Here is a 23,320-nt window from a genome sequence, read left to right as displayed (position 1 = left end):
TAATACTCATACCACCTGTCTTGAGAATACATTTTTTCTTCATTTTGTAATGTGCTAATTGTAAATCTTATAAAGGTTTTCAAACTCTTATGAGTTTTTATATTTGTTTGCTTTTCAATAAGGGTTTTCATATTTTAAACTTTATAATACATTTTAAGTCTTTGTTAAAACTTAAAGGATTTTTCCCAAATGTAAAAATGGTTAATTTTTTTATGTGTTTCCTGAAGTATTTTAATGGTCTAAGTAGTATTTTTATTACTTCTTTAAATCGTGGTTGTCTATCATTGTTAAAGGAATCTTCTAGATTATTTTATTTTTAATGTATATCACCTTAGGCATTGAACAGTCTTTGAACCTCTGTGCCAATTTTCATAATATATTTAACTATCACTTTCTAAATGAGCCAACTGATCTTTGTTCAGTAGATGCACTGCTTTGTTTCATTTTATTTATCTTTTCTGAAGGTGGTAGGTAATCACTGTTAAGATTCATTTTCATATCTAAATCAGTATCAAAAGATATGTTTGTATGATGTTCATCGTTAAAGGGGTTAACTTTAACATTGTGCATTTCCTTGTTTAAAGCTGTTTTGATTTTTCTATTTAACTGAAAATTTTAGTTCACTTATTTTTCTTCATTGTATAATGGATTATGGTGATTGTATATTTCTATTAAAGGGTCCTTTTTGCTTATAATAATGAAAGGTTTATCTTACATACTATTTTGCACTGTAAAGCTTTAATTATTTAATTGTAGTTAAAAAATGTTTTTTATTTAATAATTGTGTAATCTTAACAACAACAAAAAGTCAGTATGCTTCCTGGTCATGTTACAGGTTTGAAATTCAAATTTAATTGTTGGCTTGAAGTCAAGTCTAAAACAGATGAAGGAAAGTGCAGTATGCAGATATATCTTATGTTTTATACCATCTTTAACAATACATGAATTTTTAACTTTTTCTGTTTAGTTACCTTCTCTGCAGTTTTGGCATAAACATGAAGTCCAGAAAACCATTGAAATTGTTTTGTTATAGTTATCTTTGTGTTTTTGTTCTCTAAACCAAATATCTACTCTGTTGAGGATATTTCCACAGTTTTTACACATTTTTGTAGAGAGGGTCACAGAGTGCAATATATATGGCCAAATGTATGATGTTTGAATGTCACAACCAACAAATACTATGAATGAATGTTCAGTCATATGATGATGCTGTTGCAAATTAAGATAGTAGGTTTTTTTCCACCTTGGAGCCTTCATACCTTTAGGATTCTACTTGCCTGTCAATGCAAAAATTTTTACTGAAATTAACTTTTTGGGAAAGAAACTTGATTCATTCACAGATCTAATAATAAGGTAAATGTCTCATGTCTACACAAGTGTGCATGCTGTTTTCTTGCATAACCTAAAATTCAGTTGTATTTCTAAATTCAGATTACTCAGTATATTTTCCTTTAGATTTTCACATTATTAAATACGCTTATCTAATACTTGCATGGAAATCTAATTATCCCACAATACCACATCCTCATCTATTAATGTTCCACAACACTAGATATTTTAGGAATGTAATGATTATTATAATTTCAACTAAGTAAAGTGATTATAAGAATTTGTTAAATTACTTAACACTGTAATATGTACAACATAAAAAAGAAAATACAATAATACTACTACATTACATCTTCTATAACTTCTGTTTAAAATAAAACCCCACAATTTTTCAAATACAGAATACATATTCTTATACTCAAAATTTAACTTTGCAGGAATAAAAATGATGTAATTACCAACAGATATAAGTATCTTTAGTAATTTTGTACAAAATATGAGATGATGCTTTCAAAATATACTAATATAATTTATTCTTACTGAAGTGTAAAATATAACAACTTGAGATATGAGGATAAAACATTTCAAATCATAACACACAAAACATGTTTGGAACTAGTTTTATGTTTGCATAACAAGATTTAGTTAAACACAAGTTACAGCTTAGAAATGAAATTAAAAATGGAGGCATCTGGAGGTGAATCTGGTAAGGTGCAACCACGTCGTTTTACTATTTCACTAGCAGCATACAGACCACATTTAATAGCTTCCTCTAAAGTAGCATCAAACAAAAGAGCTGATAGAAACCCTGCTACAAAAGAATCTCCTGCACCTATTGTATCACCAATTTTTTCCACTTGAGGAACTGGATACTCCAGATACTGTGAACTTGATGACTGTGCAACAACCACTGGTTCTGCACCTTGAGTAATCACCACAACCCGTGGGCTATCACCATCCATTTTAGGTAATAATGCTATCTGCTTGGCAATGTCTGACACAGAGGTGATGTTTAAATTCAAATGATGACTAAATGCCCTAGCTTCTGAATCATTCCCAAACAGCAAGTCTATATAAGGCATACAGTTCATTATGTCAGGAAAGTAACGTTCACATATATAGGTTGCTGATAAGTTTAAAATGAATTTTTTACTGTTCTCATGAGTGTATTTTGCTAAGTCATAGACTACACCTGGACTGTGAGCTAAAAAGAAACCTTCAACATACACATATTCTGCTTTTTGTAACATGTGTTTAACCAGCTCACATTTCAAGTGTTCAGGATTAAACTGCTCTGCAGCACCTAGTCGTGCACACAATGTCCGCTTACCATCACTGGTTACAATTCCTGCAGTGACTCCTGTTGGAAGTGAAGGATGATATTGATATTCAGTAATTACTTGACTAGCCTTAAGTTTTTCTTCTAAAATTTGACCATACAAGTCATTTCCAACACAACCAATGAAGACCACTGTTTTTCTACCAAGTCCTTGTAATAGCCACTGGGCAATGCGTGCAGAGTTCTGAGCTGACCCACCAGGAGTCAACATTACACCACTCTTATTACAAAGTTCTTCAAAAAGACCAACTTGTTCCTCTCCATATTCTAAATTATCATCTGCTTTTAACTTGTACTTTTCAAGAATTGAAGAGTCACATTCAGCCGAGATATCCAATAAGGCATTACCAAGGTAAAACATTTTGCCTCTCTTTGCGTGGTATACCTTGGATAAATATTAAAGAAGTTAGTAGATAAAAAGAATAAATATGCACACTTTATATATCAAGATTGATATAATAAATGTTTTAGCTTTTGAAATAATCAGTTTTATACACAATAATAAAATAGTTTATTCAGTTTCAAACAGTCAAATACTTAAACTAGATGTATAAATAAAAAATAAATTTAAAAGGATTAATAAGTTCCTTTGAACTTTATTATTTATGCTAATTTAGCAAATGTTATAGATTTTAAATTTTCTAGAAAATGCAAAACTTGGTAAAATATATAATTTGTAATATTTTACAATATAATGAGAGGGAAAAGGCTACACATTTCTATTGTAATAAACAAGTACAATTATACCTAAAATTGATCTAACTAAACTCTTGATGCACAAAACCAAATAAACAGAGACAAGCAACATGTATAATTATTATTTCTTTGAAGCAACAGATATGCTTTTCTTTAGTTTTACTTTTGAATGTGGTTCCATATATAACACATGTGATTCAAATTATGATAACCCCAGATCATCAACCATATATTTATCTAACTTACATTAATCCAAGTCATTCAATAATAACACAATATAGCTGGAAGAAATACTCAAGATTTTAATGCCATTTGAAAACTTTACTAATTTACTAAAACTTGCACTTGAATGGTAGCTGAACCTGCTTTTACATCAATTATTTACTATGCAATCCTCATAAATCCAGCACTCTCCTCCTCAATCTCTCCCAAAGCAGTATTTAGTCTAAATTTGTCCAGTTCCTGTGTTTCCATTATTTATGCTTCTAATCTACTATTTTCCTTTAGTAAAATAATCTTTCTCAAAGCTGTTTCTAAATATATATTTTCAGGTAGCCAATTTTAGAGTACTTTATCTTCCCAAACTCTCTACAAATTATTTTCCTGCTTTAATTATAGAGATTCATAGCACTAAAATCAAAGATTTAATGGATTCAGCAGATAGTATGATGTGGCTTTGCTATAAAAACACAAATCACATTATGTTACTCACAATTTAAAACAACTCAATCCAGGCATCTACCTGGATTTTACTTTTACTTCTACAGAAGTTAGACTAACTGCTTCATAATTTCCAAACCAATTCTCACCACTCTCTTTCAAAAAGAGGAGTAACATAAGCAACTCTCCATTCCTGTCTATTTATCTATCAGAAGTGAAAGGGTGATACTCACTTATATTTTTAATAATTCACAGAATAGGTTGAAAAATACTATTATCATTCAAGCCTTTTATAAAAGTTTTTAACAGGGTTTTCTCCTCTTATCAGGACAGTCTGGAAATTCTTTAATAATGTTCCTCCCATATATAAATTTTGAATATTTATATTGCTAATGGAAGATGGAGAAATTAGACTGAAAACTGGATTAATGGTTGAAAGCAAAAATGTGATGATACATGAGTACTGTTTCTTACTGGCAAAATATGATCAGCAAGGTCACTCAGAAGTTTATTTAAAGACCTTTGATACTTATTATTTACCTTATAATTTGGTTGGCTCTTTGGGCAGTACATGAAGTATACAATATAAATTTTCTGATGGTACTTCAAATATTGGGAATATCTAATTCTGTAGACAATTCTTCACAATTTAAGTGAGTAGTCAGTATATGAATGATAGGTTTTAAAATTGAGCAGATTAAAAAGATGTGCTTAGGGCATCAAAGTTTCTAAAGGACTTATTGTATTTCTTATGTAACATGATAATTTGTAATGAAGGGATGAGTTTTTAGCTATAGAAACAAAAAGCATTGGTTTTATCTATAATAATTTTTAATCCTAAAGAAAAATATTACTACAACATTTACACACCTCTGAGGAATAGGTTTCATCCCAAATTTGGTCTTTTGTAATACAAGAAGATATTACAATTTTTAAAAAACAACAGTACAAGTTACAACAATAATGTACAGTTTAAGTAATTTACATATACTCTAGAAGTGTGACTTTTTATTTGGGCTTCTTTATTTTGGATTACACAAGAATTAAGAGGGGACAGATCAAATATTTGAAATTGTTGGAGGGTTATACAGAATTCAATACTATGAGTTTTCTCCTTAAATAAGAATTAAAATAAGTGAATAACTTAATTAATTGGCATAATCAAATACCAATGAGCACTGATTATTTCACATAACATAATCAAAATTATGATTATATCCATTAATCTCACAAAAACAATTAACTTGTTAAAATTAGCACTTTAAATATTACTACTTTTGATTACTCAAACTATAATGAGTTTCATATGAGAATAATTATTTGGTTGAATGTTATTAATTAATGCAGCTAGCAACTAATTGGTTATCAAACTGCACTAATCAGCTAGCTGGCTCAGCATGGCCAACCATGTTAAGGTATTCGACTCGTAATCTGAGAGTCGCGGGTTCGAATCCTGGTTGCACCAAAACATGCCCGCCCTTTCAGCCGTGGGGGCGTTATAATGTGCAGTCAATTCCACTATTCATTGGTAAAAGAGTAGCCCAAGAGTTGGTGGCGATGACTAGCTGCCTTCCCTTAACCCACCTCCCCCTTTCTTTTTTAAAATATGGTAAAATATACAAATTTCATACGTTATTCTGATGTGCTGCCAAATTCTATTTCTATACAACTCCCATCCCAGGAATACTATATTAGACTGTGCATTCGTACGAGGTAACTTGTGAGCGAGACAATTTAACTTCTAATTTTAGGCATATTTTGCACGTAAATGTCATGTGTTAATCTGATTTAAGCGAGATATTTTAGGTAATATTAATCATGTTTTCATTATTATAGAGTTTATTTCATTCAGTAAAAATCCTTTTGCTGAAATACTTGCTTTAATTCATACACACTATCCTCTTTCAATTCGAACAGACTAAAGAACTCCACGGGAGTTGATGTTACTATTAACTGCACATTTGACATTCAAAAATGGAAAGTGGCCACAGGCCACCACAAGAGTGAATGTAAATATTTATTGTATGTTTGACATTAAAAAATGGAAAATTAACAATTTATGCGTAATTTAAAATAGTATATTAGTCTTATTATTTAGAAGGTACCTATCTGGTATGAATAATATTCATACTTAAGTTGGAATATTCAACTTAAGTTGGAAACAGCGAACTCTGTACTTATTATGGTTTTGTTTATGTTCATTTCATATACATGCTATTGCTTAATTCAACAATAAATTTTTTGCTGTACTAAAGCACTAACTCACCTTCTATCTTGAACACGTTGAATTTCAGTATTTTTGTGTCATGAAGCTGACCCAGCCTTCCCCTAGCGGTAGCACATATATAATATTAATATTGTGAAAGTTTATGTAAATTTGCCAGTCACATGAGATGTTACTTCGTGATCTAACCGAAAAAATATTAATACTTTTTGAATTTTTAATACCTCTCTCTCTCTCTCTCTTATCATTGTTTGGATATTTGTGTTTGTATACTCGGGAGGGTCAGGTTTCGTCGACCTTTTCCTCCTTTCTTTGCATTTGTATTAGCAACTATTAAGTGTATTTATAAATGTTACACAAGGGCCTGAGTAAATACGGGTTACTCTGGCCCCTAACAGGGCAATGTATTTCTTGGTAGGTATTTGGGTTAAATTATTATTCGTTTCTTTTCACCCCACACGTGGCTAGAGTTAATTGAGCAAAGAATTTCGTAACTTGTTAACAGAACTTGAGTAACACTTATTTACTACACTAGAATTTTGGTAGTAAATTACCTTGTGATGTTAACAGGTTTTATTGTCTTTTTGAGGAATGTCGGTCGAAGCTGCGAAAAGGTTCGGCGAGCCAGAATGCGCGTGAAGAGTCGGACGAGAGGTTCAGCTTACACTTTCTCGAAGATATCTTGGCGTAGATGTGGTGAAAGTGGAGAGAGCAGGGAGATGCAAAGCTAGCACGTTGACCGAGTTAAAAAACATGACTGTAGTATACTAAATTTTGATGCTTGAATGAGGACCTCTTTTCAGGGCTGGGATCTATAGATCCAATGAAACTGAACTTTTGCTGTGGGGGAAAACGGGAGTACCCCAATAAAACCCACTTTCACGGCCAAGGCGCCGAATAAAAATGCTCTGACCGTACCCGGAAGCAAACTGTAAGGAAAAGGTAAAAGGATTAACTGATATCAACATACAATAACAGAGAAATATACAAGGATTAACAATACAAATATACAATAACTAGGGTACAAATTAAACACTGAAGACAATTGTTAGAAAGGACTTGACGGATCTGGAGAGGCGATTAGGTTAGATTCAAGTTGAAGAGGAATGTCCTTGGTAGTTCTGCTTAGTGAGATCAATGTCAACCTTTTGTTGGATAATGGTCTCGGGTTTCTGGGATAATTTGTGGATGTTGTAATTTCATTTAGTAAAAATCCTTTGCTGAAATACTTGCTTTAATTCATATACATTATCTTCTTTCAATTCGAACAGACTAAGGGACTCCACAAGAGTTGATGTAATACTAACTACATATCAACATACAATAACAGAGGATTGACAATATAAATATACTATAACGGGGGTACAAATTTAAACACTAAAGACAATTGTTAAAAATGACTTGACGGATCTTGGTTGGGCTTCTGGCGGCGGCTTGCTAGAGGCTCTGGTGAGTCGCTTGTTGTCTGCTACATTCTGGGTTGCTTGGTGATTGCTGGCTATATTAGTTTGAATTTTTTCGTTTATTGCATGGACACATTCAGTAGAAGTTGAGACATCGCACGTCTTGGTCTCCTGAGTTGTAGTCTGAGTGCTCTGTGATATTTTGCTGTAGGAATCAGTTTGGGTTCTCTTGCTGGTTGATTGTTTTTTGAGCTGTGGTGGATCGATGAATGGCTTAGATGAGTCATTAGATGGCGGAGTAGTTTGTGGTTGACTTGGGGGATTGAGTATCCTTGTTTTGATTGAGCGACGGCGAGGGCGTTCGGCACTGAAATGAAATGTGTGTTAATATGTGGGGTCGTTATAATGTTTCGGTTAATCCCACTATTCGTTGGTAAAAGAGTAGCCCAAGAGTTGGCGGTGGGTGGTGGTGACTAGTTGCCTTCCCTCTCGTCTTACACTGTTAAATTAGGGACAGGCTAGCGCAGATAGCCCTCGAATAGCTTTGTGCGAAATTCCAAAACAAAACAAACAAGGAAGAATATTCAAATTATACATCTAACCATTTTTTTTATTATTCTCTTTATCCATGGAGATCCACAGAGATATTTTCAAGAAGGTTGTTGTTGTTGTTTTGAATTAAGCACAAAGCTACACAATGGACTATCTGTACTCTGCCCACCACGGGTATCGAAACCCGGATTTTAGCGTTGTAAGTCCGCAGACATACAGCTGAGCCACTGGGGGGTTTTATAAGAAGGACAAAACATCTATATGGGGATCATATTTTACAGTGTAAGTCAAAAGACTAAAATAATATGTGTTAAGTATGCTTAAACGCAAGCACAGATTTATAGTTTCAATAAAAATTACTGAAAATAGTTTAATTACGATGCTAACTTTACACCATAATAAATGCAATTTTTGTGAAATGTAAAAGGGGTAATTACCCCTTCCTAAGGACGTCATTGATTTTATCCAGTCCATCTTAAAACAGACTACTTCATACTTAGAGTTATTTAAGAATTCAAAACATTTCAAAAATACCACTTTATGATTTTGCATTACTTTGTGAGAAATTATGTTGTTGTTCTTTGTTATTAAGCACAAAGAGCTATTTGTGTTCTGCCCACCAAGGGTATCAACACCCGATTTCTAGCAGTATGTGTCCACAGACACACCGCTGTGCCACTGGAGGGAATGAAATATGAAGTGACTGTACAAATTATTATTATTATTTTCATTAAATATTCTTGAAATTCAAAACATGACTGTGTAAGGTGTGTTTTGACGATGAACATTACCTTAACTTCATTATAAGCACAGACGGAACTTTTGAGAGGGTTTGGCGGCAGAAAATACGTGTTACAACAATGAGCAAATCACTTAAGTAGGGCTATTACATTCGTGATTCGATGTGACTGATATTTTGATTTATTTTAAAACCGGATGATTTGTACGTCCTGAGAATTTTTTGGGGTACACTGGGATAAAATAACAAAAAATGGGATTGCCTCGACAAAACCGGTATGCCTGGTCTCTGTGTTAAAGACTATTTACTTTTTTTTTTTTTCCATAACCTTGCATGTGTTTATCTTCATTCAGTTTGTGTGTGATACATTTACAACCTTCAATGGAGTTTTGTAATGGTGTACAAAACAAATTAAAAAGCATCAACATTTTAATTATATTATTTTACCTGTGACAGAAACCACACATTAAACATTTTCTTAGAATTAAGAAATTATACTTCATGAATTTTGTGTTCAGAAGTTCAGCTCAAATGAAAAATAAATTAGTACTATAATCAACCGTATACGATAGGCCAGTACACAAAAAAGAAATGACATTTAGTCGAACGCCTTACCCCACTCGTAATCTAAGGGTCGCGGGTTCGAATGCTCGCCCTTTTAGCGGTGGGTGTGTTATAATGTTACACTCAATCCCACTATTCGTTGGTAAAAGAGTAACCCAAGAGTTGGCGGTGGGTGATGATGACTAGCTGCCTTCCCTCTAGTCTTACACTGCTAAATTAGGGACGGCTAGCGCAGATAGCCCTCGAGTAGCTTTGCGCGAAATTCCAAAGCAAACAAAAAATAAGTATTGATAGACTTATTCATCAGAACTTATAAAATTAGCAAAACATAAATATCAGCAACACTACACGCTAAGCGACAGTATGTATTATTGGTTTGCTGTAGTTGGTATGCTATAAACCTGGAAAGCTATAATAATTGTGATTAAAGTTTATTAATTGGAAACTTCAGATTTTTGATCAGAACATTTATGAAATTCGAGCATTACAAACCATTTAATTTTAGCAGATTCACATCGGACATTAATATTTTTACGAAGACATTATATAACTTCAGTGGCAAAAAACTCGATGTGTGATAAGTTAAGACCGAAGAACGCAGAGCTAGTTAAATTTCTGTTGCAATACATTTTGTTAGTAACCAGATTAGGAGATAAAATACTTGCGTGTATTGAAACATAAATGCTGGTAGGAGCAGTCCTTGTACCTTTATCCATCATCTGGTTCAAGTGCTTGCAGTAATTGCACTTTGTAGGAAAGCAAATGAAGTTATCTATGTTCGGCTTTGTTCAATGTGCTTTTGTGTAATTTAAATTCAAGGGAAGCACAACGAACAGACTCCTTTGGGTTTCTAAGAAACACTTTTTGCGTACAATACATGCATCAGATACACTTGGACGTCTAGCTCCATTTTGTAACACACTACCAGTTGCTAAGTATTCTTCAAACCAAATTTTTGCGTTTTTTTTGTTGAAGGATCTTTTTCATAAAAGCGTCGATAATTTCGTTCCACTGCCACGATTTATTTGTATTCAACAAATCAAAACACACACCACATCTTTCCCTAGGGTATATCAGCATGGCAAGATGGGTTGAGGTGTTCGACTCGTAATCTGAGGGTCACGAGTTCGAATCCCCGTCGCACCAAACGTGCTTGCCCTTTCAGCCGTGGGGGTGTTATAATGTACGGTCAATCCCTCTATTCGTTAGTAAAAGAGTAACCCAAGAGTTGGCGGTTGGTGGTGATGATTAACTGCCTTTCCTCTAATCTTACACTGCTAAATTAGGGACGGCTAGCGCATATAGCCCTCGTATAGCTTTGCGTGTGATTCAAACAAACAAACCAAACGAAAACAATGATAACATGAACAGTAGTCATCCAATATACACGAAGCAAATGTAAAGAATGTCACTGTTTCCACAGGAAGCATCGTACGCCAACTATGTATCTCATTGAGTGTATTTTATTATGTTTATTTATTTTAGCAATTAGTTATGCAAATAGATATTTGTGTTGTAACCACGGTGGTGATTGAGTCCAGAATTTTAGTGCCCAGGCATAGTCATCGCTAGTTTAGGGCTGCTGGCTTATGGAAGGCAAACAGGCAGCAATACATATTGACCGCACAGGTGCACTTGACTAAATAACAAGAATGACTGTCACCTTTATACTGTGCACAAAACTAAAAATGTGAAGTATATTCAGTGGCGTGGCAAAGGCTCGAATCTTGGACCTTACAATTTGCAATCCGACAGGATAACCATGAAGCCACACCGTGCTTTGAAACAGTGAAAAAACGCAGCTTTTCTTATTTTACTTAAGTATTCCAAAACGAAGAAAATATGTTATACTTTGTTTTATTTGTCAGTTTATGATGTATCTTAAAATTATTACACTACTTTCGCTCACGAATTTCATGATTCTCAAACTTGATAGTAAATGCCAAGTACATACAGTACTCTTTATACTGATAATATACTGAAATATTCTAAGATATTATGAAATAATAATGTGCGACCTTTCGAATTCAAACCCACATGCTCAGCTTTCGTTCTGGGTGATACCTGCATATAGATGTTTCGAATATTGTCACTTATGGAGAAAAGGGATTTCATTCGTAAGTATTTAAAGAATATAAATACTAACGTTAAGTTTTTGCTTAGTTCAATTTTTTACTGCTCACAAATCTTTGTAATATACGGCTACATTTGTCAGTAGTAATTTGTATTCAGTATTGTACATATAAAACATCAGCTTTTCTTTCATTTTTTTATTTTTTCAGACAACTTTACGAAGATTAAACTTTAACTTACTTTTTTGACTCTACAATAGAGGACAGGATGTGTAAGAAAACGAGAAGACCATGTTTGCGTATTTTCGAATTTTAAACTTGTTCTCTTGTTTTGTTTTGAAAAGATAAAATGCCTTTGGAACTTCAGTGGCCTTTTCCAGATTTCAGTAAACCTCATAGGTTATGGCAAATCAGAAGCTCATTCGTTGTTTGCGCTGTTGGAATGTGGAGCAAGATTATGACTGGTAATTTTTATAGAAAAAAAGGTTATTTTGGTATGAGACTAGTTTGAACATATATCGATCTTAAAAGTTGTAGGCTTGGTGTGAGATTTGGTGTTTTATGGTGCAAATCAACTTGGCTATCTGCACCTTGGTGCAAGAATCGTTATCGTTTTGTAGATCTTTTAAGAAAAAAAACTACTGAAAATTGGTACTTGAATTTCATGCTCTTTTTGGGTGTTAATACCAATGAATCAGCTCGTGTTTGTCACTGTTGTCTTTACCTTTGGCTTTCGAGTTTAGAGAACTGTACTGTAGATTAGTGTATTTTAAGAAACTTTGAAAGTAAATTTCAAAACGATAATTAAGAATTAGATTTACATCATAATTATGGCATTGGTAAAAACCTTATAGAACAATGCAGGTGACAATAAAATAAATGCAGAAAAATTTAGTGCAGGAACTTAGGAAGTTTCCAGCTGTAGAAAAACAAGTATGTTTCAACTTTTAAGGGTAGCCTTGGTTGTACTGTTGTATTTGTAAAGCTGCAGATGTAAGAAATAAACAAGGACAAGATCTCTGGTAGGAACAAAGGATTTTGATATCATGGGAATAATAACTTGTGGTTATACATAAATAGTTTAGATGACAGAAATTTCATGTAAAAATGTATAACCCTGTATTTAAATGAAATTTCTGTCATCTAAACAATCTTATTTAGATGAGGGAGTAAGAAGTGTTTCATGTATCTAAATTTTTAGAATGCATTTAACAAGGTACTATGTTGAAAAAACCTATAGATGTGGGTGGTTTTGGGAGGAAGTTTTTTAGGTAGTGAAATGACTGAATAGAAGAAAGCAGAAAGTTGCTATAAATGGAGTTCATCCAGACTGGATTACTGTGACAAGTAAGATACTTCATGACTCATTATTATGTCCTTGGGTTGTTTTGATATATATCAATGAAATGTATATATAAAGGATTGTCTAATAATTCTTTGTAAATTTGGTCTTGATATTATGGTGTTGTTGCTAGCTGTGATGAGGATGCTGCTGCTTTACAAAAGAATTTAGGTTATTAGCAAGTTGGATGAACAGATGGCTAATGAGGTAAGTCTACTTAATAGGAATTTCTACAAGATATCTTGAAGTAGGAACAAATTTCTGACTAAATATGAGAAGGAAAGAGACAATTCACAAAGTAATGTACAAAATTAACAATATTTATTAAATTACAAACAAATTTTGTGTACTTGATGTTTTGGTACATGAGACACTTACTTCTAATTGACGTTGAATTCATGAATTCAAGCCAAAATTATCTATCACACTGTTTAAACTCAACATTCCTTACACTGTGCCTATCTTAGTATCTACCAAGATCATTTTGCTTATTCCATGGGTTATCATTTTCATTCAAACATTGAAGAGGTTGTAACCTTGATATATCACCTGAACTACCATTGTAGAATACTATATGTTGATTTTCATGAGAAATGCACAGTATTATTGCCATTTCACTCATGCAGAATAGATAATGACCTCAACAGAATAACAAGTAACCAAGACAGCTAGAACAAAACCATTTGAATATTTTCTTGCCCATTTGTTATATGGAAACTGCATGTATGCAGAATAAATTATAAATTTAAAATAGTAGAAATGTTTGGTATATTTATATACGACAGTGAGATTTGCCTTACACGTTTTAGGAAGTAAAAAATTTTGATGTTATGGTTGACAGTGTCTTAAGCCATCTAAATAGTGTGTTATTACTTGTGAGTACACAGAAATACAAAACACAAGTATAAAGATCTTATAATTTCAATGTATATAAGTTAGTTAGTTAGTCTACACTCTAAATATTGTTCAGTCTTTGATTTCTTACCTCAGGAAGGATTTTAAATTATTAAAAAACTGTTTAGAGGAGGACTTCTAGGATGATACCTAGGATGGAATAATTGTCATACAGGGACAGGCTAATCTCTCTTAAATAAAGAAGAATTAGAGATGTTTAAGATTATTAAAGCAATTGACAATGTCGATGCATCATCTTTTTTTTCTACTTACTGGTTAGAATGGTTAAAGTAGACACGTAAATTTTCATAAGGTAGCAGTCATCTTTAGATAAGAAAGTTTGATTGTTCTAACAGAATGGTTGGTTTTTGGAGTTAGTTGCCTTCAGATGTTGTCAGTGCAGTACGTTTAAGGGAGTTTGAAGGAAGGCTTAATAGATATTTTAATTATAAGGGCAAGCTTTGAGTTTTTGGTTTTTATTATAATGGACAGTATACATTTAGTGGTTGCATTGCTTCAATGAGATGCTGAATGCCCTGTTTAGAGGACATTAGTTTGATAGTAGAATAAATATGAAGCATAAAATGTATCTATTGGCAGTCTTATCTATTGGTCAAACTGGGCAATTACCCAGGGCTCAACACGTGGAAGGGCCCCCAATGCTACGCTTTTTAATATATTTTTTAATATTGTTATTATGTGGTCTCATTTATTGAATCCTGCCCAGGTATCCAGAATGACTAAGACTGCTTCTGCAGGTGTCCTGACACTAATTTATTTAATGATGAAAAAGGAACATATCACTTTACACTTCCCCTCCAAAAGGAGTATTTTGAACAATTTGTTATAGTTGAATGTCTATATTTATTTTATAATTGAATTGTTGCTGTTTATTTATTATTATGTATATTTAATTAATCAACAGTATTGTGTTAGACTGAGTGTTACCATGCTTGGAATGCTAACTGTCAAATAAATATTTGTTCTTCTTAATCAGCTGCAGTTATTTTATTTCACCAAAATAAGGTGCTTTTACAATGCATAATTACTGAATGGTGCTATATATGTATTACATTGAACATCAAATGTATGCATATAATTGGCATGAATTTATCTTTATTTAAAATAAACATGCATTGCTGTTTTTAGTAACATTTTTATGCTACATCTTAATGTTAATTACATGTACAATGGGAAATGGGTGTACAATCAAATTATAAATGAGTAGTTATACTGGTGTTATCATTAAATTATGCATATTAATAATGTTGAATGTTCATACCTTTTGTTAGGTAATGTATTTAAACCTTTGAAGGTTAAAATCTATCCTTTGCTACAGCCCTAGTTATTTCTGAATGTGCTATTTATTACAGATTGGTTTAACAATGTCAAGGTGTATAATCGAGAAGTTCTTATAAAGGCTTTAGATGGTCGACCACACAGAACACCTTTAGTAACAGTCAGCAATCATCATTCATGCTTAGATGATCCTATACTGTGGGGTAAGTATGTGTGTGTGATTATTTACATAAGTAATTTTTTTTTTCTCTTGATGACATGCAGGATTCAGTTTGATAGTAGTAAATCAGCAACATGCTAGTTAGTTGTAAGTTTGATTGGCTACATTTTAGTTACATAATTAAGATGGAATAGTTGAGGAAGTGTTTGTCATAATTATTTATAAAATGGGCAATTGCAAACTTACATCATGACACAATGAAAATTGCAATAGTTACTGTTTAAAATAAAAACATTGTTTTGTCTGGCACTCTTTGACTATTTCACACTTATGTCTATTATAAAGTAAACTAAAAGAAAGAAATAAAATAAACATGTCAGGATATAAGTTAATTATTTCAGGATTGCAAAGAAATTATTCAGTTACTGCTTTCGAATCACTGTATGCACAACAGAAAATATGTAATTAGGATTTTCCAACTTTAATAAGAGTAGCATGAAAAAAGGTTGTAGCATATGGTGAACAACTGTGGTTCTAATCACTGATGAGTGTGAAACAATTTGAATGAAAATGTATCTTGATTATTAAGTCAAAAATTTATAAGCCTATTAATTGATAGTGCTTGAATGATGTAAACAAATACAAGTCAAAAAGTAGCTTTTTGATTAATGAACACTTTGTGTAAGTTTTCTTAATTTTCCCCTCAGTGTGGATTCCTGTATGTGGTGAGGGGACCTCCCAGGGAAGGTTCTGTTCTGTCTGGTTACCTTCTCTGAGATCTAAACATCCACCCACGTGTTTACTGTGTGTGGCGACCCGTGAAGGAGAGGAGAGGATCCTGGTGGTTGAGGGGTCCAACCCTAACACACCACTTTGGCCTTGAATTCATGTAGACGGGCGGCCTTTGGGTGGCCCCCTTGGGTCAATCGGCTGATCCACTTGGGCTAGAGTCAACCAAGTACCAGTGTTGGAATTTCTCAATGGGTGTTGTGGATATTGTGCCTGATACTGGTGTTTGGGTATAGTGCTCACGAAACCCTGGCGTTGCTGCATTGTCCTCGCATGACATTGTAGTGCGTCCCCTTGTAGGGCTCCATGGTGGGTGGAGTGGGTACCGAAATTTTTTTTTTCCCTATGGATCCTCCAATAAAAAATTTAAATAAAATAGTGAAAAAACAGTCAATGGATAAGCGATTACGTCTTGAAGACTCTGAGCAGCAGTCTTCAACATCTGTAACACACGTACCTCATTTTCTTATATTACATTCTCTTTCAGAAAAACCTTTAGGGCAATTGTCCCCTTTTTTATTCAGAAGGGACTAGAGGGTCTTGATGGCTCTCCAAAGTCATTAAAGAAGCTTCGATCTGGAGACATATTAGTTGAAACATCCACAACCCACCACAGTGAACTCCTCTTGAATTCAACAACAATTGGGGATATACCTATTGAGGTTACCCCTCATGATACCTTGAATTCATCATGAGGAGTTATTGTTGAGAGGGATTTGAAGAATGTCCCTGAGTCAGAGATTCTAGCTGGTCTCTCCACTCAAGGAGTTTCTGCAGTGAGGCACATCTCCACTCGCAAAGATGGAGTTACACTGCCAACAAATACCCTCGTTTTGACATTTACATCATCATGTGCACCTGCCACCATCAAGGCAGGTTACCTAATTTGCAGGGTACAGCCATACATTCCAAACCCTCTCCTATGTTTCCAATGTCAGAGGTTCGGCCACTCAAAGACATCATATCGTGGTTCCCTGAGATGTGCTCGCTGTGGTGGAAAGACAGGATGTCTATGAATGTGAGATGGACCCATATTGTGTCAACTGCAATGGTTCTCACCCTTCCTACTTTCATTCTTGCCCAAAATGGTTGGAGGAAAAAGAGGTGCAGCGTTTGAAAATGACTCATAACATTAGTTATCCTGAGGTTCATAAATTGCTGCCCGCCACTCCATCTCGGACATATGTTGCTGTACTTCATTCCACAACCACAGTGGGAGTGCAGACAGATCTTTTTGTGCTTCCAAGAGAATCGTTTTCAAAACAAGTGAAAAGCCTTTTGACCTCCATGGTTAAAAAGGTTGATGAATTGACTTCTACACACATCTCTGTTCCTCCCATACAATCCAACAAATCTCAAGATCCACATCCTTCAGTTTCAAATACAGGCATTTCTTCTGATACATCTTTTTCTCCCACCTCAAGAGGCAAAACAATCATTCATTCGCGTCCTCAGTCACTGGAATCCCCTTTCAATAACAAAGACCTGCCCAATCGACCCAGGGCAGGATTCATCGAGGTTGATAGACCACCCCCGACTAAGGACAGTAAGGAAAAAAGACGTGGTTGTAAACAGAAGGGTTCTCCAGCCACTTTGCCTAGCCGTCATTAAAAATGGCCACCTTGATACAATGGAACTGTCGAGGTTTACATTCTAATCTGGATGATATCAAAACATTGTTTGCTTCCTACCATTCTGTATGTCTTTCCTTACAAGAAACATTTCTAAAACCTGCTGATACAGTCACCATTCGGCAGTTTTCTCTGTACAGAAATGACGGGCTGTGTGATGTAAGAGTACATGGAGGGGTGGGACATTAGTTGATCAGCATGTGCCGACCCTGTCTTTGTCACTCAACACACCCTTGGAGGCAGTAGCCATCAGTGTTTCGTTGGGTCATATCATCACTGTTTGTTCTCTCATGGAGAGACATATGATCAGTCAGACCTTGATGCTCTCATTGAACAGTTGCCGTCTCCTTTCTAATCCTGGGGGACTTTAATGGACATCATCCCTTCTGGAGAATTGCTGTTATTGATAGGAGGGGTCGCTCTGTAGAGCGTATGCTGTCTGATTACAATCTTTTTCTTTTCAACACTGGTTCTTCCACTTATATTCACGCACCTAATCAGTCCTTTACCGCTGGTGATCTCTCAGAGTGCTCCCCTTCATTATTCTCCCATTTTTCATGGAGGGTTGACAATTATTCACTAGGCCGTGATCATTTTCCTATACTTTTGAGAGAGACTGGCCGTGGTCGATGCCACCCTACCCGCGTGCCCCGGTGGAAGCTGGATCAGGCAGACTGGTCCACTTTCACTGCTCTCGCAGAACTTGATTCTGTCATCGTGAGTCAGCCATCAATAGATGACTGTGTGGCAGCGGTAACTGACTATATTATACAGGCAGCTTCTCAGTGTATTCCTAAAACCTTGACACGTTTTCCACAATATCCTCGTCCGTGGTGGAATCCTGCTTGCCACTTAGCACGGAAGGCTCAAAAACAGGCCTGTGATACTCTCCGTAGATATCCCACACTTTCGAATCGCGTCGCTTTCCAATGGGTCAGTGCACATGCTAGGTCGGTAAGATGTGAAAGCCAGAAGGAATCTTTGATTAAGTTCACAACTAGCATATCTTCTACCACCAGTTCCAAGGTCATATGGGACAAGATTCAAAAGGTCAGTGGGCACTACAATTCTGTCCTGCTCTCGATCTTACTCTCTGATGGTGAGGAGCACTTCTTCTTGTTCCTCCACCTTCTTGGCCATCAAGACTTGGGTAGAGCATTCTCCTCTTTCCTTTCAAACAGACTGTCTCTTTGACTATAATTGTCCCTTTACACTGGTGGAACTGAAAATGGCCCTTCATCGGTCTGCCAGTACGTCTGTTGGACCTGATGATGTACATTATGACATGCTGCACCATCTTTCTCTTGCTTCTCTTGATGTTCTTCTAATTGTCTTTAACCAGATATGGCAGGAGAATGTTTTTCCTGATGCCTGGTGCCAGGCTATTATTTTACCTTTCTCTAAGCCAGGGAAAGATCCCAAGATTCCTTCAAACTACCGTCCAGTAGTTTGACGAGCTGTCTCTGTAAGATCTTAGAGAGGATGGTTAATGCTCGTCTTGTTTGGTTCCTCGAATCAAACAACCTCCTCTCGCCCACCCAGTGTGGGTTTTGACGACAGCACTCCACTACAGACAGACCACCTAATTGGACTTGAAACATCAATCAGAGAAGCCTTTCTCAAATGCCAACATCTTGTTTCAATATTCTTTGACATTGAGAAGGCTTATGACACAACATGGAGGTATGGCGTTTTGCGAGACCTCCATACATATGGGTTACGTGGCCATTTACCCATGTTTATTAAAAATTTTTTAATGTACAGGAGATTCCAAGTTCGTTCTTTCCCGTTCTTTTGTACATGAACTTGGAGTCCCTCAGGGCTGTGTTTTGAGTGTCACACTTTTCAGTATAAAGATAAATGCCATCACTGAACAACTCCCTCTCACTATTACGAATGGGCTGTATGTCGACGACTTTCACATCTCGTTTCAGTCATCGAACATGAGATATATTGAGCGGTAACTAAAAAATGCCCTCAATTGTGTACTGAAGTGGACTATGGCGAACGGCTTTATTTTCTCTCTCTCTAACACCGTTTGCGTGCACTTTTGCTGCCAACGGGGTATTCACCCAGATCCTGAACTTCATATCAGTGAAGTTTCGCTGCCAGTGGTCCCTGAGACCAACTTCTTGGGGCTTATCTTTGACCGTAAGCTGACCTTAAGCAGCTTCGGGTCAAATGCACAAGAGCACTGATCATCCTCCGTGTCCTCTCTACTACCAGTTGGGGAGCAGATCGATGTTGTATGTTAAAGGTATATTGTGCTCTTATTTGATCAAAACTCAACTATGGATCAATGGTCTAAGGCTCAGCCAGACCCTCGGTCTTAAAGTTGCTAGACCCCATTCATCACCAAGGACTTTGACTCTGTACTGGGGCTTTCCGCATTTCTCCAGTTCAAAGCTTATACGTTGAATCTCATGAACCTTCTCTGCACCTTTGCCGTTTGCAACTATCTTTACTATATTCTTCGAAACTTCGTTCCTTACCAAAGCATCCCACCTGGGGATGTGTTTTCCTTCGTCAGTGGGCTGTACTTTTTCAGAACAGATGATCTGCCATTGCTCTGTTTGGCCTTCGCATCCAGGTGCAATTGGATGACTTGGGTCTGTCCTTGGATAACATTGCAGATTCCACAGGTCAGCCCATCCCACTATGGCTTATTACAGCACCCAAATGTGACCTTTCTTTCAGTCATCTGAAACGGGCAGATACTCCAGATTGGAAGTACCGTCATTTATTTAATGAACATCTTTCAAACAATCATTCAGTTCCCATTTATACAGATGGTTCCAAATCAGGTAATTCAGTGCGCTCTGCTATGGTTTGCTGCAGTTCGGTGGTTGTGCACAGAATACCCTCTACAGCTTCTGTGTTCACTGCTGAACTGTATACCATATCTCTTGCCCTGGATCATATTGAAGCTGAGCAGTACTCCAACTGCACTATTTATACTGACTCGCTTAATTCTATACTGGCACTGGAATTGCTACACGTTGGCTCACACCCTGTTCTCGCTGATATTCAAAACCGACTGGCCCATTTCTCATTAACTGCTACTTCTATCTAGTTTTTCTGGATACCAGGCCATGTTGGTATTCGCGGGAATGAGCTTGAAGACACGCAGCTAAATCTATCTGCTCTGGCACTATCACCACTGTGCCTATTCTGTACATGGACTATGGTCTTGTATTCAAGGCTCGGCTCCGTGCCAGCTGGCAGTCCACTTGGAGTGAGCAACGTGACAACAAGCTTTTTCAAATAAAACCCTATATTGGACTTTGGCCATCTAACTTTCGTAAGGTTTGGAAGGAGGAAGTTGTTCTAACTAGACTACGCATTGGTCACAGTTTTTTAACTCATCGTTTTCTTTTATCTGGAACTGATGTACCAGTGTGTAGTTTGTGTAACACTCAAATCACTATTAGCCACATTTTACTTTCTTGCCATCGTTACAATTCTCAACGACGGCAATATTTTAAACATGTTTTTTCCCAGGGTTTATCTGTAACATTGGACAGTGTTATTGGTGATGGTGACACTGTCCACCTTGATAAAGTTTTTAGTTTTTTAATGGCCATTAATCTTTTTAAGTGTTGGATATTTATTCATTACACCTTTTTAATTGTGGTTCCCTTTTCACAGTTTCATTCTCTCTAGTTCAATTTGACATTGAAAAATGGCCAGAACATTAAATAACTTGACACTAGGACTGGAAAGGCCAACTTCAGGTGACTAACGCTGCTGTTTGAACTACCCGTTAGTCGTCCTGGCGAGTTGTTATTCCAATTTTGCTGCATGTATTTTAAACTTTTATTACTTTACCCTTTGGTACTGGCCATAATGGCACATAACTCGGAACCAGTACTTGAAAGACCAACTTCAGGTGACTGACGGTGGTTCTGGTACTTGTCTGTTAGTCTTCCTGGCAGGTTATGATCATTACCATTCTGCTACAGAAGTTTTTTAGAACTTTCTAGATCAACATCGGTTTTATGGAATTTTCTGTTTTTAATTGCTGTTTTGTTTTTACCTTCGTTTACCTTTACAAATTTTACTTTACTTTTACCTTTTTACTGAACATTTGGCTACTCATTATTACGAATTTGCTATATGTCTTTTAAACCTTCTATTATTTTACATTTTGATAATGGCTGCTATGACACATAACCTGGAACCGGGACTGGAAAGGCGAACTTTAGGTGACTGACGGTGGTTCTTGAACTTACCTGTTAGTCTTCCTGGTGGGTTATGATCATTGCCATTTTGCTATAGGAAGTCCTTTACAACTTCTCTTACTCTGCTTTCTCTCTTAACATTGTAGACTAGGTGTCAACATTGATTTTATGCTTTTTCTGTTTTTCAATGATGTTTTGTTTTACCTTCATTTCCTTTTATGTATTTTACTACATTTAATTTATTTTTATGTTTTTACCGGACGTTTGGCGCAGATAGCCTAGCTGTTTTTTGCCATAAAACACTAAATCAATCAATCAATCACTCAATTTTTTAATTTTGGTAAAGCAAAAAGCCAACAGAATGACTGAACAGAAATTTTTTACATTTTGATCAATTAAAAGCACAACTTTTCAGTAGTTTATTTGTGTTTTGTATCATACAATAGGTAAAGCCTGTTTCTTGTGATATTTTTACTAATATGTATAATATTCATACTCTTTAAAATGTATTACTCAATTTTTAAATGTGGTAATTGAAATTAGCAAGTAACAATAATTCTGCTAACTTCAGTGTGGTTTGATCTCTTAAGCTTAGACGTAGAATTAATGTAAAATACATTGTTAAAACAATTTTAGTAGCATGTGAAATACAGATTGAATTGTAAAAATTATATTTAATCAAACTATTTGCTAGTTGTTGCTTGGCTACAGAAAGTTCAAGGTGTCTATAAGATTCATGCATCTAGTTTCTTTGAAGCAATAACTTAATCTGAAAAGTATACACATAATGTAGGGAATAAGTTCTTTGTACTGATGTCTGATGGGTTGAAATTTGTTTATAGGCTAAGTGCAGGTAACATAAAATGATTTATGGTTTTATGATCTAGTTTTCCTAGTTTGGTCTCTTCATTATTTACAGTAATACCAAAAAAATAAGTAATAATAACATATTGCACCAAAATGTGTTAATTAACTTTAGTTACCTCATTAATGTTGGTTCTCAGGTAGGGGTGATGTTTGCCTAAATATATTTGTCGCTGAAGAAAAAATGTGAAATGTTTATTAACTAAATAATGATTAAGAAGTATGAATATATCACCGTGGTGAATAAAATCAACATATGAATGATCACATATCTCAATAGTGAAGCATTTTAAGGTATTTTACACCATATAAAAATGTTTTAAGAAAGGAAAATTATAGTTTTATGAAACTTAAGGAATAATATATATATATGCATGCAACATGTAGACAACATTGAGCACAGCTAATGAATACATAAAAGTTGTACAATGATGTTAACCATGAAAGGAAAGATGTCAAGTGTAAACTAAGATGCAGTCTAGATGATATTGTTTACCTTATCTATAAATTGATGCCACCATAGCAGAGAGAAAGTTACAAGAAAAGTTTACTTTGATTTGAAGAAGACAACAAGAGATGCAG

At 35.2% G+C, this 23,320-nt stretch overlaps 1 protein-coding gene and 1 pseudogene across 11 annotated transcripts in view; one reads left to right on the top strand and one right to left on the bottom strand.

Annotated features, from left to right (window-relative positions):
- Nucleotides 1-1,933: 1,933 nt before the first annotated feature.
- Nucleotides 1,934-6,442, bottom strand: LOC143253168 (adenosine kinase pseudogene; annotated as a pseudogene). Of its 3 annotated transcripts, none has more exons than XR_013029419.1 (2): nucleotides 6,291-6,442; nucleotides 1,934-3,053 (listed from the first exon to the last, which is right to left on the bottom strand). The product of XR_013029419.1 is annotated as an adenosine kinase pseudogene, transcript variant X1 (transcript). The 3 variants fall into 3 exon arrangements; XR_013029420.1 differs by lacking the exon at nucleotides 6,291-6,442 and adding an exon at nucleotides 6,130-6,263; XR_013029422.1 differs by lacking the exon at nucleotides 6,291-6,442 and adding an exon at nucleotides 5,904-6,009.
- A 5,060-nt stretch (nucleotides 6,443-11,502) lies between these two features.
- Taz (tafazzin, phospholipid-lysophospholipid transacylase) overlaps nucleotides 11,503-23,320 on the top strand; it is a 44,175-nt gene continuing 32,357 nt past the window's right edge. For 2 of the 8 annotated variants that reach the window (XR_013029417.1, XR_013029418.1), the window contains exons 1-3: nucleotides 11,505-11,623; nucleotides 11,923-12,042; nucleotides 15,188-15,316. Coding sequence is in view for 6 of the 8 variants with exons in the window: in XM_076506536.1 (XP_076362651.1) it covers nucleotides 11,581-11,623; nucleotides 11,923-12,042; nucleotides 15,188-15,316 (292 nt within the window). In the remaining 2 variants the exon portion in view is untranslated. Of the gene's footprint in view, nucleotides 11,624-11,788; nucleotides 12,043-15,187; nucleotides 15,317-23,320 lie in introns of all 8 variants that reach the window. The other 6 variants (XM_076506536.1, XM_076506540.1, XM_076506537.1 and 3 more) reach the window with 5 other exon arrangements.

This window comes from Tachypleus tridentatus, chromosome 6 (assembly GCF_004210375.1).
Source record: "Tachypleus tridentatus isolate NWPU-2018 chromosome 6, ASM421037v1, whole genome shotgun sequence".
Taxonomy (NCBI): domain Eukaryota; kingdom Metazoa; phylum Arthropoda; class Merostomata; order Xiphosura; family Limulidae; genus Tachypleus; species Tachypleus tridentatus.
This window is presented reverse-complemented; position numbering and strand designations above follow the sequence as displayed.